This window comes from Crotalus tigris, unplaced genomic scaffold (assembly GCF_016545835.1).
Source record: "Crotalus tigris isolate CLP2741 ecotype Arizona unplaced genomic scaffold, ASM1654583v1 scf7180000024375.2447938, whole genome shotgun sequence".
NCBI classification, from domain to species: domain Eukaryota; kingdom Metazoa; phylum Chordata; class Lepidosauria; order Squamata; family Viperidae; genus Crotalus; species Crotalus tigris.
This window is the reverse complement of record NW_024100545.1, coordinates 2,394,254-2,411,735: the sequence shown is the minus strand read 5'-3', so window position 1 is coordinate 2,411,735 and position 17,482 is coordinate 2,394,254. Positions and strand designations below refer to the sequence as shown.

At 41.2% G+C, this 17,482-nt stretch overlaps 1 protein-coding gene across 5 annotated transcripts; it reads right to left on the bottom strand.

The window, feature by feature from the left end:
- Positions 1 to 555: 555 nt before the first annotated feature.
- Positions 556 to 16,181, bottom strand: LOC120301260 (dynamin-1-like protein). Of its 5 annotated transcripts, XM_039328247.1 has the most exons (19): positions 15,920 to 16,181; positions 15,591 to 15,732; positions 15,010 to 15,160; positions 13,776 to 13,822; positions 11,190 to 11,261; positions 11,006 to 11,092; positions 9,422 to 9,584; positions 8,375 to 8,495; positions 8,069 to 8,218; positions 6,500 to 6,706; positions 6,278 to 6,398; positions 4,866 to 5,021; positions 4,070 to 4,159; positions 3,489 to 3,587; positions 3,257 to 3,400; positions 2,687 to 2,796; positions 1,957 to 2,116; positions 1,388 to 1,440; positions 556 to 863 (listed from the first exon to the last, which is right to left on the bottom strand). In XM_039328247.1, exons 2-19 carry the CDS (start codon positions 15,690 to 15,692, stop codon positions 860 to 862), a joined length of 2,037 nt encoding a protein of 678 aa, XP_039184181.1. In that variant the 5' UTR covers positions 15,693 to 15,732; positions 15,920 to 16,181; the 3' UTR covers positions 556 to 859. The 5 variants fall into 5 exon arrangements, with proteins under 5 accessions (XP_039184181.1, XP_039184182.1, XP_039184185.1 ...); XM_039328248.1 differs by having other exon boundaries at positions 556 to 1,440; positions 8,069 to 8,200; positions 15,920 to 16,172; XM_039328251.1 differs by lacking the exon at positions 15,920 to 16,181 and adding an exon at positions 13,081 to 13,139 and having other exon boundaries at positions 556 to 1,440; positions 15,010 to 15,155; positions 15,591 to 15,729.
- Between the last annotated feature and the right edge of the window lie 1,301 nt (positions 16,182 to 17,482).

The following is a 17,482-nucleotide window of genomic DNA, read 5'->3' as shown; positions in this document are numbered from 1 at the left end:
GAGGGTGCTGCAGACCACAGCAACTGGTTGTGTTATTTCGGTGTCAGTTAACTATCTTTTTAAGCTCAAGGGATAACAAAGAAAATAACACTTAGGGTCTTAGGGTAGCAGCTCCAGTCCCCAAATGCCATAGAAATTTTGCACACCAATTTGAACTAACCGCTGAATGTTGAAAAGGCACTTGCATGATGAATGAACCAGACCATCAGGTTATGACGCATCATTTCAATCCTGAGCTACAAATATCCTCCTTTTTAAATAATGGCTTATTTATTCCCGGACAGCTTGTGTAAAGAAAACTCAACCCATGTCAATCAAATTGATTCAGATTCCCCAAATACATATTTTGACTTCTAGTCCACCCTCTACAAAATCCATTTTGTAAGACATTCAAATCCTTTTGCTTTCTAGTCCTTTCTTGTGGAATCTAGAATGTAAGCCCAGCATCAGCACTTGGTATTTTGGGATGGTTGCCGGGATCCAGGTGCCCTAATGGTAACTTACAATTGTCATCTGTTTTTGACTTCCTTTAAAGAAAACAAAACACACCAACTGTACAATCTTCCACAATTTATTTCATGAAAATGTGCAAGCTTGGCTCAGATACGCGCAAACTTGGAACTGTTCAGGTTCCTATCTCTACCCATCACGCATCCAGGAACAGGCGAAGGTTCCCATAAGTGATGTTATTGCACATGACTCTTGGGTAAAACTTGTTTTGAAAGCACAGTCCAGCATGAGATCCAGCATTATCAGGGCCTTGTTTGGGCTGGAGTAGATGAATCCCTCTAGTGTCAGGCACCACTTATCTTATTCAAGGTTACTCAGGCATTTTTAACCTATCAAGAGGCTCCTCTTTTTACCTGTAGAACAGTTACAAGAATAAAAGGCATTTACAAAGCCAAATACAGAACAGTGTATTCCTAATAGTTAAGCAAACACAAGACAAGAGGTTTCATTTCAATACGTGTACCAAATGCACCATGTTCAGGAAATATATAGAACTTAGAGCTAGATTAAATCTGCTCTACTGTAGACTGGCCAAATTCAGCAACTGCTAAGGATGCAAGCTTGACAATCAAAACAGGAATTTAATACTGATGAATCTAGCAAAATTGGAAAAATATGGAAGACAGATGAGGTAGCAGGAGAGAGCCACTATATGCAGGCTCCAAAATGCTATCCGTGTACCACGGACATTTCAACACAGTTAAAATAGGGACACACTCTTGTTCTAAACTAGAACTTGATCACCGAGGACACAATTTCTTTCCCATTTGGGAAACAGTAAAGATTCAGGTGGGAGTCAGAGCTGAACACTTGCACGGTTCTGGGTGAGTAATGTTCTTGCAACGTAGAATCTTCTGAGGCTTTAAGTGCATCTCACCAGAGCTGAGTCTCTCGGATCTCTGATATTGTTTGGCTGGCTTTCTGTAAGGCCTGCAAAAGAGCAGAAGACTTGTCTGAGGACCCAGACATACCGTACCAACTCTTGACAACTAACCAGCAAAAGTGCACATCAAAACCTAGGGAACAGAATGGTTTCATTAAAGGGTCGTATTGAAAATTAACACACTGGACAAAGCTAGCTATCTGAGTGAGCTATCTGAGAAGTGGGTGCTTTATCACTGATCTGAAAAAAAGACCGGTGGTAATGGTGATGGGACTTGGAATAGGCTCCTTGGATCTTTCCCAACCTTACACCACCTTCAGTCTCGGAAATGAAGCTAGACAACACATGGAGGGAGCCAAGGTGGAAAAAGGCTACTTGGGATGCTTAAGGCTTTTAAAAGGTTGGAACACAGCCATTTTCAGCCTTTGGGGAATATTGCCGCTTCCAATTTGGGGAAAGATTTAAAGCAGCAAACTGGTTCTACTCCAGATGCGCCAGAAACATAGTTTCCTTTCACCATCATTGAACCAGAGCTGACCTCTAGCAACCCTGCTCTCCATCACCTTGAGCATGTTGGCAGCCTCATTACGCTGCTGAGCCATGTCCTCGGACTCTGTTAGGAGTGTGTCCAGAAGCTGGGGCTTATACAGTTGGCCCACAAGTTCACTTTGGAGATGGTCCTTGACATAGTTCACAAGGAAGTGCATCACGGTTTTGGGAACACTACAGGATGGAAAGCAGATAAATTGATTTGGAATCACAAATTCTTAAAAGAAAGTCCTCAATTTCTTTGACAGTTATTGTTCAAGTATAATTTCATCTTTCCTACTGCTAGCAGAAATAGGTTACTATAGCACTTTTGACTTAGATAATCTCCATCTGTAGTACTTCTCAAATTATGCTTCATTATTCAAAATACTTTGAATTAAATATCACGGGAACTGATGTGCCTGTAGAAAATAAAATGTTCTGATTACAGCAACAAGAAACCACATAACATTAAAATTTGTCAGAAACTGACCAAGAATTTTGAGAACAGCAGTTTCCCAAACCCCCAAACAATGTTTAAGAGTTGAGGAAGAAAGGCTGTCCACTCATTTGAAAATGGCTAAAGTCTTAATTTTTTTTACAAGGAATTGCATAAAATCAATTTGTGCCACTGTTAATATTAGGCTAGTCAGTGCTTATTCTCAAATCTTCACAAGCAGAATATCCATTGCTGAAGCAGTACTAAATCCAGATGACACAGCTCAGTCACTAATGCTTACCCTAATTTTCCTGTCAACCACTTACCTATCCTGGATGCTTTTGCGCACAATGAGGAAGTAGGACTTGATAAGCCTCCGGATTACCTCACAGTCTCGTTGTTCACGCTGGCTTAGCTTCCTCGTTGCTGGCATGGGCTAGGGAGAGGCAGGGGAAATGGCTGTGAGCAGTGTTCACCAAATGCAATAGCAGCTTAGCTGGGAGAGCAGCTACTCAAGATTCTACACCTTGGCTGAGATGATGATAAATATCTATTCCCTAACATGGTATAGGGTCTCCTGCTTGAACAGGGAGTTAGACTAGATGACCTCCAAGATCCTTTCAAACTCTGTTATTCTGATGTTCCCTTTTGTAGTAACCTATCTTGCCACATAAATACAAACCAAAGTTGTCTATTTTATAGGGCCAAAAAGCAATAACCTAATGGTAAGCTCATGTAGCTTTTATGCAAATACTGGCACTTCATCCAGTTCACCCTTATGTTTCTGCATTGCAACTCCTTGCAACATTCTTTGCTCCTAAAAGTAGCTTAAGTTCTAGCCAGCCCACCTGCTTTCTCCCTCCCTCTTCCTCCCTCCCAGTTTTATCCCGGCTGACCGTGTCCAGTAGATTGACTGCATGCGACCGGCTGGGGCTAGAATAGACCAAAGAGTGGGATGATCCCTTAGGCCTATCATCAGTGGCAGGTTCTTCTGCTTTCTCACTTTTCCATCGCCAGGTACCATCTATAGCAGTGTCACTCTAGATTGGAAGAAATACAAGAATAAGCTGTACATTAAGACAACGGGAGGCATTAGGGACAGGGTAGAGGCTATCTGTGAAAAGTTACCTTAGAACTGCTCACTGAGGCAGAGACCAGTGCTGTGTCTATAAAATCAGGGTGCTTGGTATTAATGTAGGCCAACTCAATGGCAACCAGGTTATGAACCTAGGAGAGAGGCATTATTAGGCCTAGGGTATCTGGTGAGGTGACAGTGTGCTCAATATTCCAAGATCAATAATGCCCAAGATCTCTGAAGCAAAACATCAGTCTTAAGTATGTTTATTTCCAAGACTACTTCTAAGCCTCACAAAGAGCCCAGAAGAGTTCATAAAAAAATAGAAATAACCCAATATGTCATTTGGAAGTATACTAAGCTCCCCAGACAACATTGCAGTTAATTGGAATGATAGAAAACATCCTGGCTCATAGTAGGAAGTAGGTAGAGAGAGCAATAAAGTGCAACTTTATTACTTCACTGTGAGGTGTTTTCAGACTAGCCATGTCTACTGAAACAGCTGCCATATGAGAGTGTATATACTATACACTCTAAATTCCAGATACAGCCACCAGCTTCAAAGCGTCTGGAAGGAATGTCAGCAGCAAGGACCATTCCATACTTTTATTCATAGCAAAAAAGCCCCAATTACCATTTCATTGGTGATGGGCAGTCTCCGGCGAAGGACTCCTGTCACCACCTCCACAATGGCCTCGTGCAACTTGGGGAAACGCAGCAGCTCCTAAAAGATTTTTTTGTTTTGTTTTTAGTTTTACACACACACACACACATATATAAAATCAAGATGTCTAAACTATTATCTGAGTTATTATCACAGTCAGTGTGAAATGCATCACTGTATTGCACACCGACTTATTGAAAATAAATTGAGAGCAAAATTACCAATGGATCCTTAAGAGAAGCCATTACAGGCCACCCAGTAAAGGGTTCCCTCTATGACAACTGATCTGATAGAAAATTATATTTATTTAGGTACATACATTTTCCTTACTTGTAAGGCCAACTGAATATAGGTAGTCCTCAACTTACAACCATTTGTTGGCATTCGTTGGAAGTTACAGTGGCACTGAAAAATGTGACAACCATTTTTCAACACATAAACCATTACAGCATCCCCATGGCCATGTGATCAAAATTCAGATGCCTGGCAACTGACTCATGTTTATGACAGTTGCAGTGTCCTGAGGTCATGTGATCATCGTTTGACAAACAAAATCAATGGGGAAGCCAGATTCAATTAACCATCGTATTCCTAACTTAACTATCGCAGTGATTCACTTAATAATCGCAGCAAGAAAGTCGTAAAACTCACTCAACAACAGTCCCACTTAGCAACCAAGATTTTGGGTTCAATAGAGGTCATAAGCTGAGGATCATCTGTATGGTGGCAGAGGGGCTGACCGATCCTAGGCCTAGTGAGACAGTACCTGTGTGTTGTAGGTGGTACAGTGTTGGATGATGCGTTGCAACTCCTCGTGCACGAGCTCCACGCAGCGAAGGCTTGGCTCCTCCAGTCGCTTGATCTGACGTTTCACCAGCAACTCAAAAGAGACCTCGGGAACAAAAAGAGCTGGGCGGGGACCCTGCCAGAGAGATGGAGAAGCATCTTTAAAAACTGGTGGTGGGGGAAAAAGCCTACACAAGAGGGACTTGAGGGTCAGTTGATGTTCTAAGTAGCTCGGTCCCTCCAAACTCAGCGTTAATGTCAAATACACGCTTCCCGTGTTGCTAACTTTACCGTGTATTTTGTTACCGCCTCACGCGACGGAGCCAAAGTATTGTTATAGGATTGCCCAGTCAACAATATGTCCTTCAGGCAGTGACGTCTTCTATAATTTAGACAGCATAGTGGTTTCAAGGAGACAAATTCATAATGTACCAAAAGTACAGAAGACGACCTGCATGAGAAAGACTAGCTCTGACACTCAAGAAGCAAATAAGGGAATTAATATAGAACTGGACATCTTGGGGGAAATTAAATATGCCAAGAAAGCATAGAATGGTTGCCTTCTGCTATCCTACTTCTAAGTTGGGTCCGACAGTCTCCCTACTTTCCTTCTTCTAGATGTGTACCAAAACATCTATCATTTAGAAACTGGATGATGAATGAAACTGGATGATGAACCAACCTAGGACGAAGGAGAAATTTCCTGACAGAACGATCAACCAGTGGAATGACTTGCCTCTAGAAGGTGTGGGTGCTCCATTACTGGAGGTTTTTAAGAAGAGATTGGACAGCCATTTGTCCTGAATAGTATATGGTCTCTTGTTTGAACAGGAATTTGGACTAGAAGATCTCTAAGGTCCCTTCCAAATCTATTATTCTGTTAATCCTCTGCCAGTCCTCTCTGTTACTGAAGCAGGAGACAAAATCCATTCTACTGTCTGGCTTTAATAGCTTGGATGTTTGCTTGGAAAACACAAATACTGAGATAATATCCACAGATATCTATCAAAGCATGTATATTTTGGGAATATTTTGTCCTTCTGGCTACATGAATGAACAGTTTGCCTGCAGCATCTGCAACTGAATGTCATGCTTTCAGTAGGATAGGCAACCACTCTTAATTCTTACAATGCTCCAAGCCAAGATCTCATTACCCATTACTGCAGTTGGCAGAGGAAGGAAACTTGGCTTGTATCCATCTCCCTTTTAAATTACAGGAGCGGCAAAATTTTATGTGACCTCCCAACACCTCTGTTCCTACACTATAACGTCTTCTTGTGCAATAGACCTACGTAATTGGGGCCTAACTGGAAAAGGAGAACATGGGTGAAAGCGAAGGATAATGGATAAGGCAACCTTGCATTGGAGGACAGGATGATCTTATTAACTTACTGTGGCATTTCTAATGGCTGTCAAAATATCCAGCATCGTAAGGCCAGCCAGCGGATCAATGGACTCCAGAGTGCGTCCAAAGGTTTCATGGAAAATGTAGCACATCCGGGCACCACCACATCTGGCCAGCAGAGAAGCAGATCAGCCCCAGCATCCCACTGCCAGCTTATTTATCCCACATTCAGCTCCATCACCATATTGTTCACTAGAGGCTTCACTCACAACTCAGAGGTCTCAATGTTGCGTGCTGTACCCTCAATGGTGTTGCAGTACTCGGTGGCAAACTTAGTGATGATCTGAAGCAAAGTGGCATTCTTGTCTTCAATGGGCTGCCCATAGCTCTGTAGCACTGATTGGTACTGAGCTGTGAGCACATTCACTCGCGTCTTCAGTTCAGGCAGGCAGTCACGGATATGGTGCATCAGCAGCCTGGAAAAGGTAGAAGGGTATCAGCTTGGCCTTTTAAGGGAAACGTCCTACTTTCAAGGAATACGATTCCAAATGACCAAAGGGAAAGTGCTGGAGAGGACAGTACTAGGCCAAACAGGCCAGCATTCAGGTGACCACCCCCCCCCCCAAAAAAAAGACTCCTGTCATTCACTTGAGCTGAATCTTCACTTCCTGGCTAAACAATATTTAAGCTGGGGGAAACCTGAACCGATTCCAACCATCTATTTGTTATGCTATTTTTGTACTCTGCTGCTGAGCGGTGTAATGATGTTAGGAACAGGAAGGATGATATTCTGGAAAGTTGCAACTCAGGTTGAAAACGCTTCTGTGGGATTCTCCTTTAAATGTGCAAATGCTGTGGCAAGGCAAGGAGGAGCTCACACACAATTCCTGGCTTCAAAATAACTCCCAGTATTTCTGTCCAGAATGTGTCTTACAATTCCTAGCTCCCGCTTTACGATTTTAATGCTAGCTGAAGTTTTAACAGAAGAGAGTAAATGTAGCTCAGGGTTGAACTGTGGAGTCCTAGGGGTGCTCTATGAGCTTGGTTATTTGCTTGCTGACCTTTCATTACCCTAGTTATCATCATTGCTGATGAGTGTGTGGTTTGCTCCCTGTTTCTCTATGGTAGCTTGCCTTACCAGCAAGGATAGCAGTGTGTGGGTTTTTTTCACCCAGATAAGCAGGGATTAACACCAGGTAATCGACCAAGCAGAAAACACCCTAATCAAGGAATTGCCAAGGAGAAAAGTACATCTCCACCAACATTGGGAGGCCAAATTACTGTATATAAACGGGGAGCGAACCCCACACTCACTCACACTGATGTTACCTACACGGGTAACAAAATCATCTACAAGCAAATAGCCATGCTCAGAGAGCACTAAGGACTCCATACTTGAGGTTTTGTTTTAAAGCTTGGCATGTGCAAGGCTAAACATTTTCATGGGCACCAGATATTATATGCTCAATGAATATGTCAGTCCTGGGGACACAGGGATGCTGTCTATCTGTTTCTTCCTAAAAAAACTAAATATAAGACTTTCAGTGCTCGAGGTCACGATGATTAGATCTTAAAACCGTCATGGCCTATCAGCCTCTCAGTACAATTGCGAGGAAGCCTAATCAATACTGATGGCGCTGCTGCTTCTCTGAGCGACTCTGTTGCTGAGTTGTTGAGGGAATAGAAATGTCTTAGTCTAATCCACTAAGGCTCTCATCTTCAGAGTAAAGGACAGAAGAGGTTCTTTTCTACATAGAAGGTAAGCATCCTCAAGCAGTGGGTCCCATTCTACCTGGGGTTTCCTGGTCAATCCCTAACCACACCCAGTTCCTTCTCACCTGTTGAGCGTTTTGGCCAAATGACGAGTGCCATTGCGATTGGCAAGCGAAGGGTATTTCTTTTGCATGAATCCTTGCTCGTCCTGCAGAGACTCACTGATGCTCTTGTTACTGTTGATATCATGTTGGCTCCTATCACAGGAAGCAAAACTACCATCTAAACAATTAACAAAACCTGCCTGATGGATTCACCCACCAGCAACATCCTGCTCTGGCAAAACAAGAGGTTTTGCAACCAGCTGCCCTCTCCATCTAACATAGGAGCCCACTCTAGGTTCTTTGGTTCCTGCATGCATCACCACTGACCTGTTGACCACCCCAATGATGCCTAGCTTGACAGGAATAACCCGGCCCATCAGTACATCCATGGCATCAGTCCCAGCATCCATCAGATCAAGCTTGGTGACCACAGCCAACGTCCTTCGCCCTGCAGAGAAACTCTTCTCCAGTTAGTGATATCGGAAGGGGGAGGGGTGACAGAGGCTGTTCCTTTATTCCAGGGGTTCCCAACCGGGGGTGCAAGACGATATTCCAGGGGATGCAAAAACACAGGTTTAGAAGTTTCAAAATTATAGTGTATATAATTTGTTATTTCAAACTTTTGTAAGGGGTGTGAGAATATATCAGAAGCATTCTAGGGGTGCGGGGTATAGAAAAGGTTGGGGGCCGCTGCTTTATTCCTTGTGTGCTCCCCCCAAGACTGCATATCTTTTGAATTCATTCAATTTATGTATTTATAATTTAGATTTCTAAGACTGCCCAACATATTAGAGATTCTGGGTGGATTCTGGGTGATGTACAAATTAAAAACAAGACTGTAGTACGTAAAACCAAAAAGACTACAAGATGATCGTAATAGGAGGAATAAGCATACACTATAAACGAGTGGAACCCACTCATTTTTTTCCCATTCTATCCCACAGCCTGGGGGGGGAAAAGCTAGATTTTCAAGATTGAAAACAGTGAGCATTAGAAATCTTCAGGGATGGTGTTCCAGAGGACAGGTGTTATTTAACAGAGAGGCAGGCTTCCTAGGCCACTCAGATGGCCTCATCTGACAGATGGAACTTGGGGCAAATCTATTGTGTTGGATCTTACAGAATGGGAATAAACAAGGGGAGAAAAGTGCTCCCTCAGCTCACCCTCTCACCCTTCTGCTTTATTCCCCTTCCTGTCAATCAGCCACAATTTAAGAATGGATCTTAACATTCATACAGCAATTAAATATTCAGTTCTGCTCTGCTGGTATTACTAAATCAGACTCCCCTGAGCTTCAAAAAAAGAGGACTATAACATCCCATGATTCTCCATCGTTTCCTGATTTCTCCTCCTCAAGTACAAATATAGTCATACCATCTGGGTCAACATCCCGTGCTAGTTTGAGTGCTTCTGATGTGGCCATGTCAGTATTGGCAGCAGTGACAGCCAGGATTAAGCAGTTTGGGTTGGAGATGTAGGATAAGATCATATCTCGGACTTGATTCTCAATATCAGGGGGTTGATCTCCAACAGGCACCTGTGATATTGCAGAGGTTGGATTTTAGAGATTTATAAGTTACTCAAGGCCTAAAGTATCATGCAGTAAAATGTAAAAAATATAACACATTTTATTAAGAAAAGAGATCGGAGTTACTATGAAATTAGAAAAGGACAATCCTAGAAAACTTCCTTATTGTTTACTTCCATTCTGAATTGAGAAGGCTAATAATGCAATACTAACTGCATCACACTATATTAAGCTCTCTTGTTTACTGCTGTTTCCACCCGAGAGAGGAACAAAGAAGAGGGAGCAAGGACTCTTGATTTATATGTCTCACTCTAGGAGGAAAAACAGAACTAAGTTTGAGATGCAAAAGGACTCCTGAATTCACATATCTGCAGCCTAAAAACATGGATGCATGTATTTAAGAAATATGCCCTTCCAGTTCCTAACTGTATTATCTTCAGTGAAGACCATATCATCTAATCCAGGAATATTTTTGTGGACTGAAAGGAAGAACATGTTTCTAGTCCTCATGGGTGCAGAACAGTATCCTAGAATCTAGGAACTAACAAAACACGCTTTAGAATTGATTTAGCAGCAACAATAAACTTAGATATGTGAGGTCAAGAAATGTTTAAATCAAAAAAGGCTGAGAGGTGTTTGTATATATGCCCTTCCTCCACACTCAGCATAAGCAAAACAAATTAAACAAAAGCATCACAAATGCTGATCTGTTTTATATAGCCTACAGAATTCAACTGAAAAATAATACATATTTAAGCACAAATGTACACCAGTGAGACACAGAAGCTTGAAGAGATTCACATGGGCTTTTAGTTTTTCTAATAAGCAAATGAGAAAAATGAGATTCTTGTGCTCCAGACTAGGCCGATTTATGCAAACACTGAGGCTGCCTCAGGTAAACACGCCTTTCCACTGAAGCTGACTCTAGCTAAAACAAAGCTACCAATATTGCTTCTGTCGCCTGTAGTGCGACAGTGCAAAATGCCAGCCTGTGGGAGACACTTTATCCCAAATCACACAACTCTCCAGTTATAGCCAGAGGATTTGGGGAGTTTTCCTGTGAAAGGTCAGGCCTTCAACTGAAACTTTTTTTTGAATCTAATATAATGGTGTGCTAAGAACAGTCAATTCTACGTCCGTTATTCATTGACACTCTTTTATCTTCTGCTCACCATCACTGTAACCCAGCTCTTCTGGTCCAATGTGTCCAAATGGTTAAAAAGGAATGGTCACAAGGAAAAAGTGGTAGAGAGAAGAAAAGAGGGAGACCATCCATCACTTGGTGCATTGGTGCCCAAGGCTACACATTTCCCAGATACTGCTGATGAAGTTCTGCCTTTAAGGTCATTGGGAAGTCTACTAATAACCAGTAACTTCTAGGTCTCTCTTAAGAAATGGGCGACAGACAGCACTATTTTTAAGTGTCTCACCTTGGTGATTCCAGGAAGATCTACCAGCGTCAAGTTAAGCACGTGAGGTGAATAGATCTTCAAGTACAGGGGTTCTGGACTGATTCCCTGGAAGCAAGAAAAGCTATTAGAGAAAGACACAAAAAGGGCATTTGGACCAAAGGACTCTCGCAACAGGGGAAAAGAACTCAAAGAGAGTTAGTACCTTATTGGTCCCAGTCATCTGCTCGGTTTCAATCTCAATTTCCTGCCGAATCACACTGAAATCAGTAAAAGTCTGAGGAAAGAGAACAAACAGAAAGGCTTCTAACATCAGAAGAGCTGCATGAGAATGTGCAAGGGCACTTGCTTTCCTGCTCTTTTATGGATCCTCCTACCCATCTTTCCTGCTTGTGGAAGAACCAGAGCAGGGAATAGACAGCAGAAGAGGAGAAACCAAGAAAGAATAGAGCGTAAGTACTCCACCTCAAACATTTTAATACATAATAAAATATAATACATCATGTTATAACTTTGCATAAAAAGTAAAGGCAAAACCCTCCAAACTTTCTGGCAAATACATAAATTAAAAAAATCAGCAGCTGCAGAATAGAAGAGAGATGTGAGGGCTTGGAAGTGCTAGGCTTCCATCCTATAAACATATTGTTAAAAACAATGGCTTTAATTCCAAGTGAGCTTTAGGAAAGGCCCAGAAGACACAACCTTGGGAAGAAGTTAATTTAAAAAGAGAAATGTATAGAAGTTGATAGTCTTTCAACATGACTGAAAATCATAATCAACTTTTATATACAAATTTCATAAAGAATGGAATCACTACTTTTGGCAGTGTGCACATAAAATGCCTTTGGTTGGCCATAAAAACTGAAGATGTGGAGGATCAACAGCACGACATGGAGAAGTGTCTACAAGTCATATATTAAGTTACAACATGCCAAATGAGTCAACTTACTCAGGTAAGCACTAAGTACACGTGTGACAGGCTTTATTCTAACAAATTTGTAAGATCTGGAAGATAACAAATCCTTATCTACATGTTTTATGTATTTATTTACATTTACACCTTAGAAAGAAGAAAGACATGAAGAAAGTTATTTTCCAGGAATAGTGAAGCAGTCAAAAGAAAGCTCCGTGGAAAAGGAAAACTATTAAAAGATAACTACTAGATTTCCTTTTCAGACAGAATTTCTTTTCTGACTGCTCCCTTCAGTACCATGGAATTGGAAGGGGGTAGTCAGGCCATCAAGACCATCCCCGCTAGACAGACTGCTATCCAGCCTCAACTTGAAGACACTCAATACAGGGGAAAGGAACTGGTTACTTTGAGAGATTTCTTCTAAAACGTTTAATCAGAATTCCTCTTATCACTTAAATGCATTCTTTTGAGTCCTGTGCTCTGGAATAAGCCTTAGCCACCTTCTGTGTGACATCTTTTGAAGGATTTGAAGAATCCTGCCATACTCTCCTCAGTTGTTTTTTTCTCAAGGCTAAATATACTCAACTCCTTCAATCTCTAGCCATAGAATTTATTTTTCTAGTTCCCAGATTATCTTCCTGGCCACTGCAGTCATTTTCTTTCTTTCTGAAAGTATAGTGCCCAGAATTGGATGCAATAGGTGAAGATCTGACTACTCAGAATTAAGAAACATTATTTCCAGCAATTTAGAAATTATATTTTTGTTGATCCATCCAAAAGCTGTATTTCTCTATTGTAGCAGGCCCACACCACATTGCCGACTCACATTCTGTGTGCAAACAATGTTTACTTCAAGATCCTTTTCATAAATATCATTACCATCTCCTACATCTATAGATTTTTTTACTTCCATAAGTGAAGAACTTTGTATTTGCCTGTAATATTATTATCACTATCTTCAGTTCATTTCTCCAACATATCAAGGTTTTTGACATTATAAATTCTGCTTAGTGAAAGACTGGAATGAATGTCTATTTCTCCTCCCCGGTTTTTGGCTCTCCTTCTGCCTGGCATCCACCATTGGGATATTTTCTTAATATTTGTACAAGATAATATGACAAAAATATTTTAGTAACAGGAAGGAATTCTCCCACCAATTAAGAGAAAATCACTGTATCCTTACATGCCATTGTCCCCTCTTCTTTGGCCCTATAATCCATGATTAGACAGGAAAGGGGAACCCTGAATGGACACGAGTAACAGGAGATACATAGAAAAAAAGTTAACAATAGCCTTTTCCCCACAACAGTAACTGCAGGCCTTCAAATCAAAAAGGAAACACGTAAATGATTAGGTTCATACACATTCTAAGACACATGTAATGAGTTTGCACATGGGAACTCAATTGTGATTCAGCAAGCCACAGATAAGCAACTCGTATCTTAATGGGCTGTGTATACAACATGGATTATTCAACAAATAAGCATTAAAAGCCGTCACTCAACATGATGCAGGAATCCAGCCATCAAACATACAAGAAAGCACGAGTAGGACAAAGCAAATCTGTGCACAGAAGTGTAACTCTCTTTCTGTCTTTCTCTCTCTCTCTCCATTCCCCACCTCAATTATCTTGTAGTGTGTGGCAGGAGGGAATGCCTCTTCCTCATATGAGCTGCCCCAAGGATTTCATTTTATCCCCACTTCTTACAAGAAAATTGAGATGTTCAGTTTTTTTACAAAATGAGAAAAATGGATACCCCTAAACAAAGTTATTGTATGATGGGAAAAGACAGATTGTCTTTTCCTATCTAGTCTGCCAACTGGCCTGAGCTAACTCTAACCATAAATATTTCCAGATTTACCTCACCCACTCAGTACCTTGTGCTTGCAGTGCAGGAAAGTGGCCCATTCCTCTGACTGGGCAACTGCAGAAAAAAACAAAAGACATATGAGAGACTCTTTTCAGCACCACTTTCTTACAAGAATATGCCCCGGTCAGTTTACTTTGTAACTAAGCGAGGCTCTGAACTTGTGTCTCCATAGCCTTACTCTGATGCTTACAACCATTCTCCTATGCTGTCTGTTGGTGTTTGATTTTGCTTTTATCAAAAATGTCAGATAAAATAGCAAATACAGTTGAGCCAGTGAAAAACTGACAGCTCACTGATGCAAAAATCTCCAATTTTACCATTCTATTTCCCTATGAGGCAACAACATTCCACCCATTATTCCCTTTCCACCCATTAGATAGTACAGTCATTCAGAATCAGGCAGCACCAGCCTTTTAGCCTGTACTCAATGAAATCATTTCTAGAGATTGCTTGCTGCTCAATTCTTGTCTGTCATCATGCAAAGGAACTGTTTTGGATTACTAATGTTCACTGGGAATGCAGAATCTTTATATTCTCCCTCAGTAAATCATTCCTCTGAAGAAAAAGATATGGGAAGAGGAAGGAACTTAGGCCTGTCCACTGATATCGTGCGGCAGCATCTGCAGCAAACTGCGGTAACACCAAAATGAGGGTATAGGCATACCAATGGCATTATGTACTTCCTCTGCGAAGTCTGATGCAAGCGTAAGTCGCAGCAGCAGCATGATAACATTTCAGACACCCGTACCCATACAGTACTATGCAATACTATGCAGGACTCTCAAGCCAATATAGTTCTTGAGATGACAACATTAACTCATTCTAACTTAACCCTTTTCACAAATGAATGCGAATATACCTCTCCCGGGATAATGCTGCAGGATCCAATCTGGCCGGTCACTGGGACCAGAGGTTTCATCTTCTGAGCTTTCGGACTCATGCTAGACCTCATCCTCAGGGAACTTCTCTCTAGCAGGAGGAGTTGCTAGAACTGCTAGAGAGAAGTTCCCTGAAGATTGGCTCCAGTACGAGTCTGAAAGCTCAGAAGGATAAACCTCTGGTCCCGGTGATCAACCTTTTCAGTCAATAAATGATGTTATTTATAGTACTGGGAAGGCAGAGATCAAGTCAGCCCTTTCTAGGTAATAATATTCCATCTTCTGGATCAGAGTTAAAGAGGTAATGTTCTGATGCTCACATCTGTTTTGCTTTGTCACTAAGAGAAGTAACTTTTCCCTTACCACTTTCTCCAGTAGCTTTCCGCCTCCTCTCCTCCACGGTTGGCACATGGACCAGCTGCAAAACAAGGGGCCGCCGTGTGACAATTCCAGAGCCACGTGGCAAGAAATCCCGACCTACGATGCTCTCTAGCACAGAGCTTTTCCCACTACTCTGTGGAAACAAATACAGGTGGAAAAAGAAAAAAGCAGTGTCTTACCTGTGTATAAGAAGAACATATTATAAAATGTTGATTGCCTCCTTGCATACTCACAAATTCATTTTCATGAGATCCTCTCAAACTTGCACATTAATAGGGCAGATGATATTTTCAGCTCCCACTTTATCTTTAAATTGAAGTTTGCTTAGCTGACAAAAAGCTTTACACACTGGTTTAACCACCATTTGTTCTACTACAGCAGTGTTTCCCAAACTTGACAATTTTAAGGCATGAGGACTTCAACTCCCAGAATTCCACAGACAGCAACGCTTGGGAGTTGAAGTCCTTAAAATTGTCAAGTTTGGGAAACACTGTACTACAGACTCAAGCCGCGCTATTTAGAATGGGCATGGATAAGCCTTTTAAGTGGAGGCAGAATCTCACCTGAGAGCCAACTACCACAATTTGGGGCAGCTGTATGATTTCGGCTCCCACTGTGTTGAAAATCTCTTGTAGCTTATTGATCACAGGGATAAGAGTCTCCATAATGACGAAGGTGCAGCTCGTGGAACGGGGCTCTTATTCCCTAGAAAATAGAGGACGATTAGCCAAAAGGAAATTGGAACCCCCCCCCCGCCATCATGCAGCCTTGTTTTCTCCCTCCCCTCCAAAAAAGCACGCTATCTCATTTCTCCGAGTAAGGGCCTGAGCCGTTCCCGACAAATTTAGCCCAAATAACGGAGCCGAGCATCCAAGCAGTGCTTAACACTCACCCTTAGAATATTTACTCTGAATACAGCTCCATTCACTCCACAACCAGGAAATATTCCCCGATTTGCCCGCCTCCTTCCCTAGCTGTATTGCTCAAGATCTCTGATCTTCTTGATTTCTTTAGGTTATTCGTCTGTCCATCAAGTAAGTCTTCAGCTCTATTGGAGAATAAAAATTTTCTAGGACGAGGTTACATTTTCATTGGCCAACTCGGGAACAAATCATGCGCCCCCCATCTTGAACGCTTTTTAAACATACGACCATAGAGACAAAGTTACAAGAGATAGAAAGGTTTTAGCAACCGAAACTATAGCAACAGCCAAGAATTCTTTTTAGTAAAATGGCGACTAGCAAAATAATTTTCGGAACGGCGGTTAAACTGATGAAGGCTTCCAGCAACCTCTGTTTTGTTAGTCGCCCCTTGTGTTTTTTAAATTAAAATACTGAAAATGAATTATTTTACTTTCATTGTGTTAACTAGATTAACATCTTGGTCGGTGTTGGTTAGGAATTATGGGGATTGTAATCCAATGCAGCTCTGGCTTGGGGAAGGCTTGTAAATTAGACACAAAAAGAAGTTAAAATCTGCATAACTTTTTTTTGTCCATTCGAATCTATATTGACTCCTGGTGACCACGTGGACAAGTCCATGCAGTTTTCTTGCCAATATTTTTGGGTATGGCAATATTTGCTCAAACATATCCTATTTCAATATGGATTAGCATGAAAATCCAAAATTCCACTATAAATTCCACTATAGTAAAACAATGAAGATTTTAAGATCTGCATTAAGCGTAATCATTGTACAAAGTAATACAATGTTGAGTTTATAAATTTGATTAATAAATAAATAATAAACAGCCTGTTTGGTTTACCTTAGCAGATCGTTCAAATTCCACCATTGTGACTTGATATCTGTGGTTAATGGCCTAGCATGCTAGGATGAATCCATCTAAATGTTTATTTGAAAAGTCATGGTTAACTAAACTATGGTTCAGTATGATATGTGAGGCCCATTTTAATTCAAATGATGGTAGGGATGCCTCCCAATGTTTGTAATTGGAAAGTCTGGTGCTAAAAAAAGAGAAAAAGATGATTTGCACTTTCAGGTAATGGTGGGGAGAATCTGCACTAAACTGCCTGCATTTTTTAAAAAATACAATTGCTTTCAATAATCAAATGATTTACCATACAGTGTAATATCCACTGCATTTAGAGTGTGAATATGAGATATCAACTCATAATTATGAGAGATTTGTTTCATAATGACCAAAATAATGTAATTTGCTGCTTTTGTCAAACCACATACCACCATGCTTTCTTTTCTTTTCTGTTCTGTCCATTGAAATAGAGTGGGTTTTTTTAATCCTTTTATTGTCTATCAATCCCATAAGAGAATTAGCAATATTTGTAAATAAGCTTCTCCATCCAGACTTCTGCTCAGAGTTGCTCAACTCTGAATTAGCATGCTAATTTGAAACTAGACTAGAATAGAGCTGGAAAGGACCTTGGAGGTCTTCTAGTTGAGCCCCCTGCTCAAGCAGGAGAACCTGTACCATCTCAAA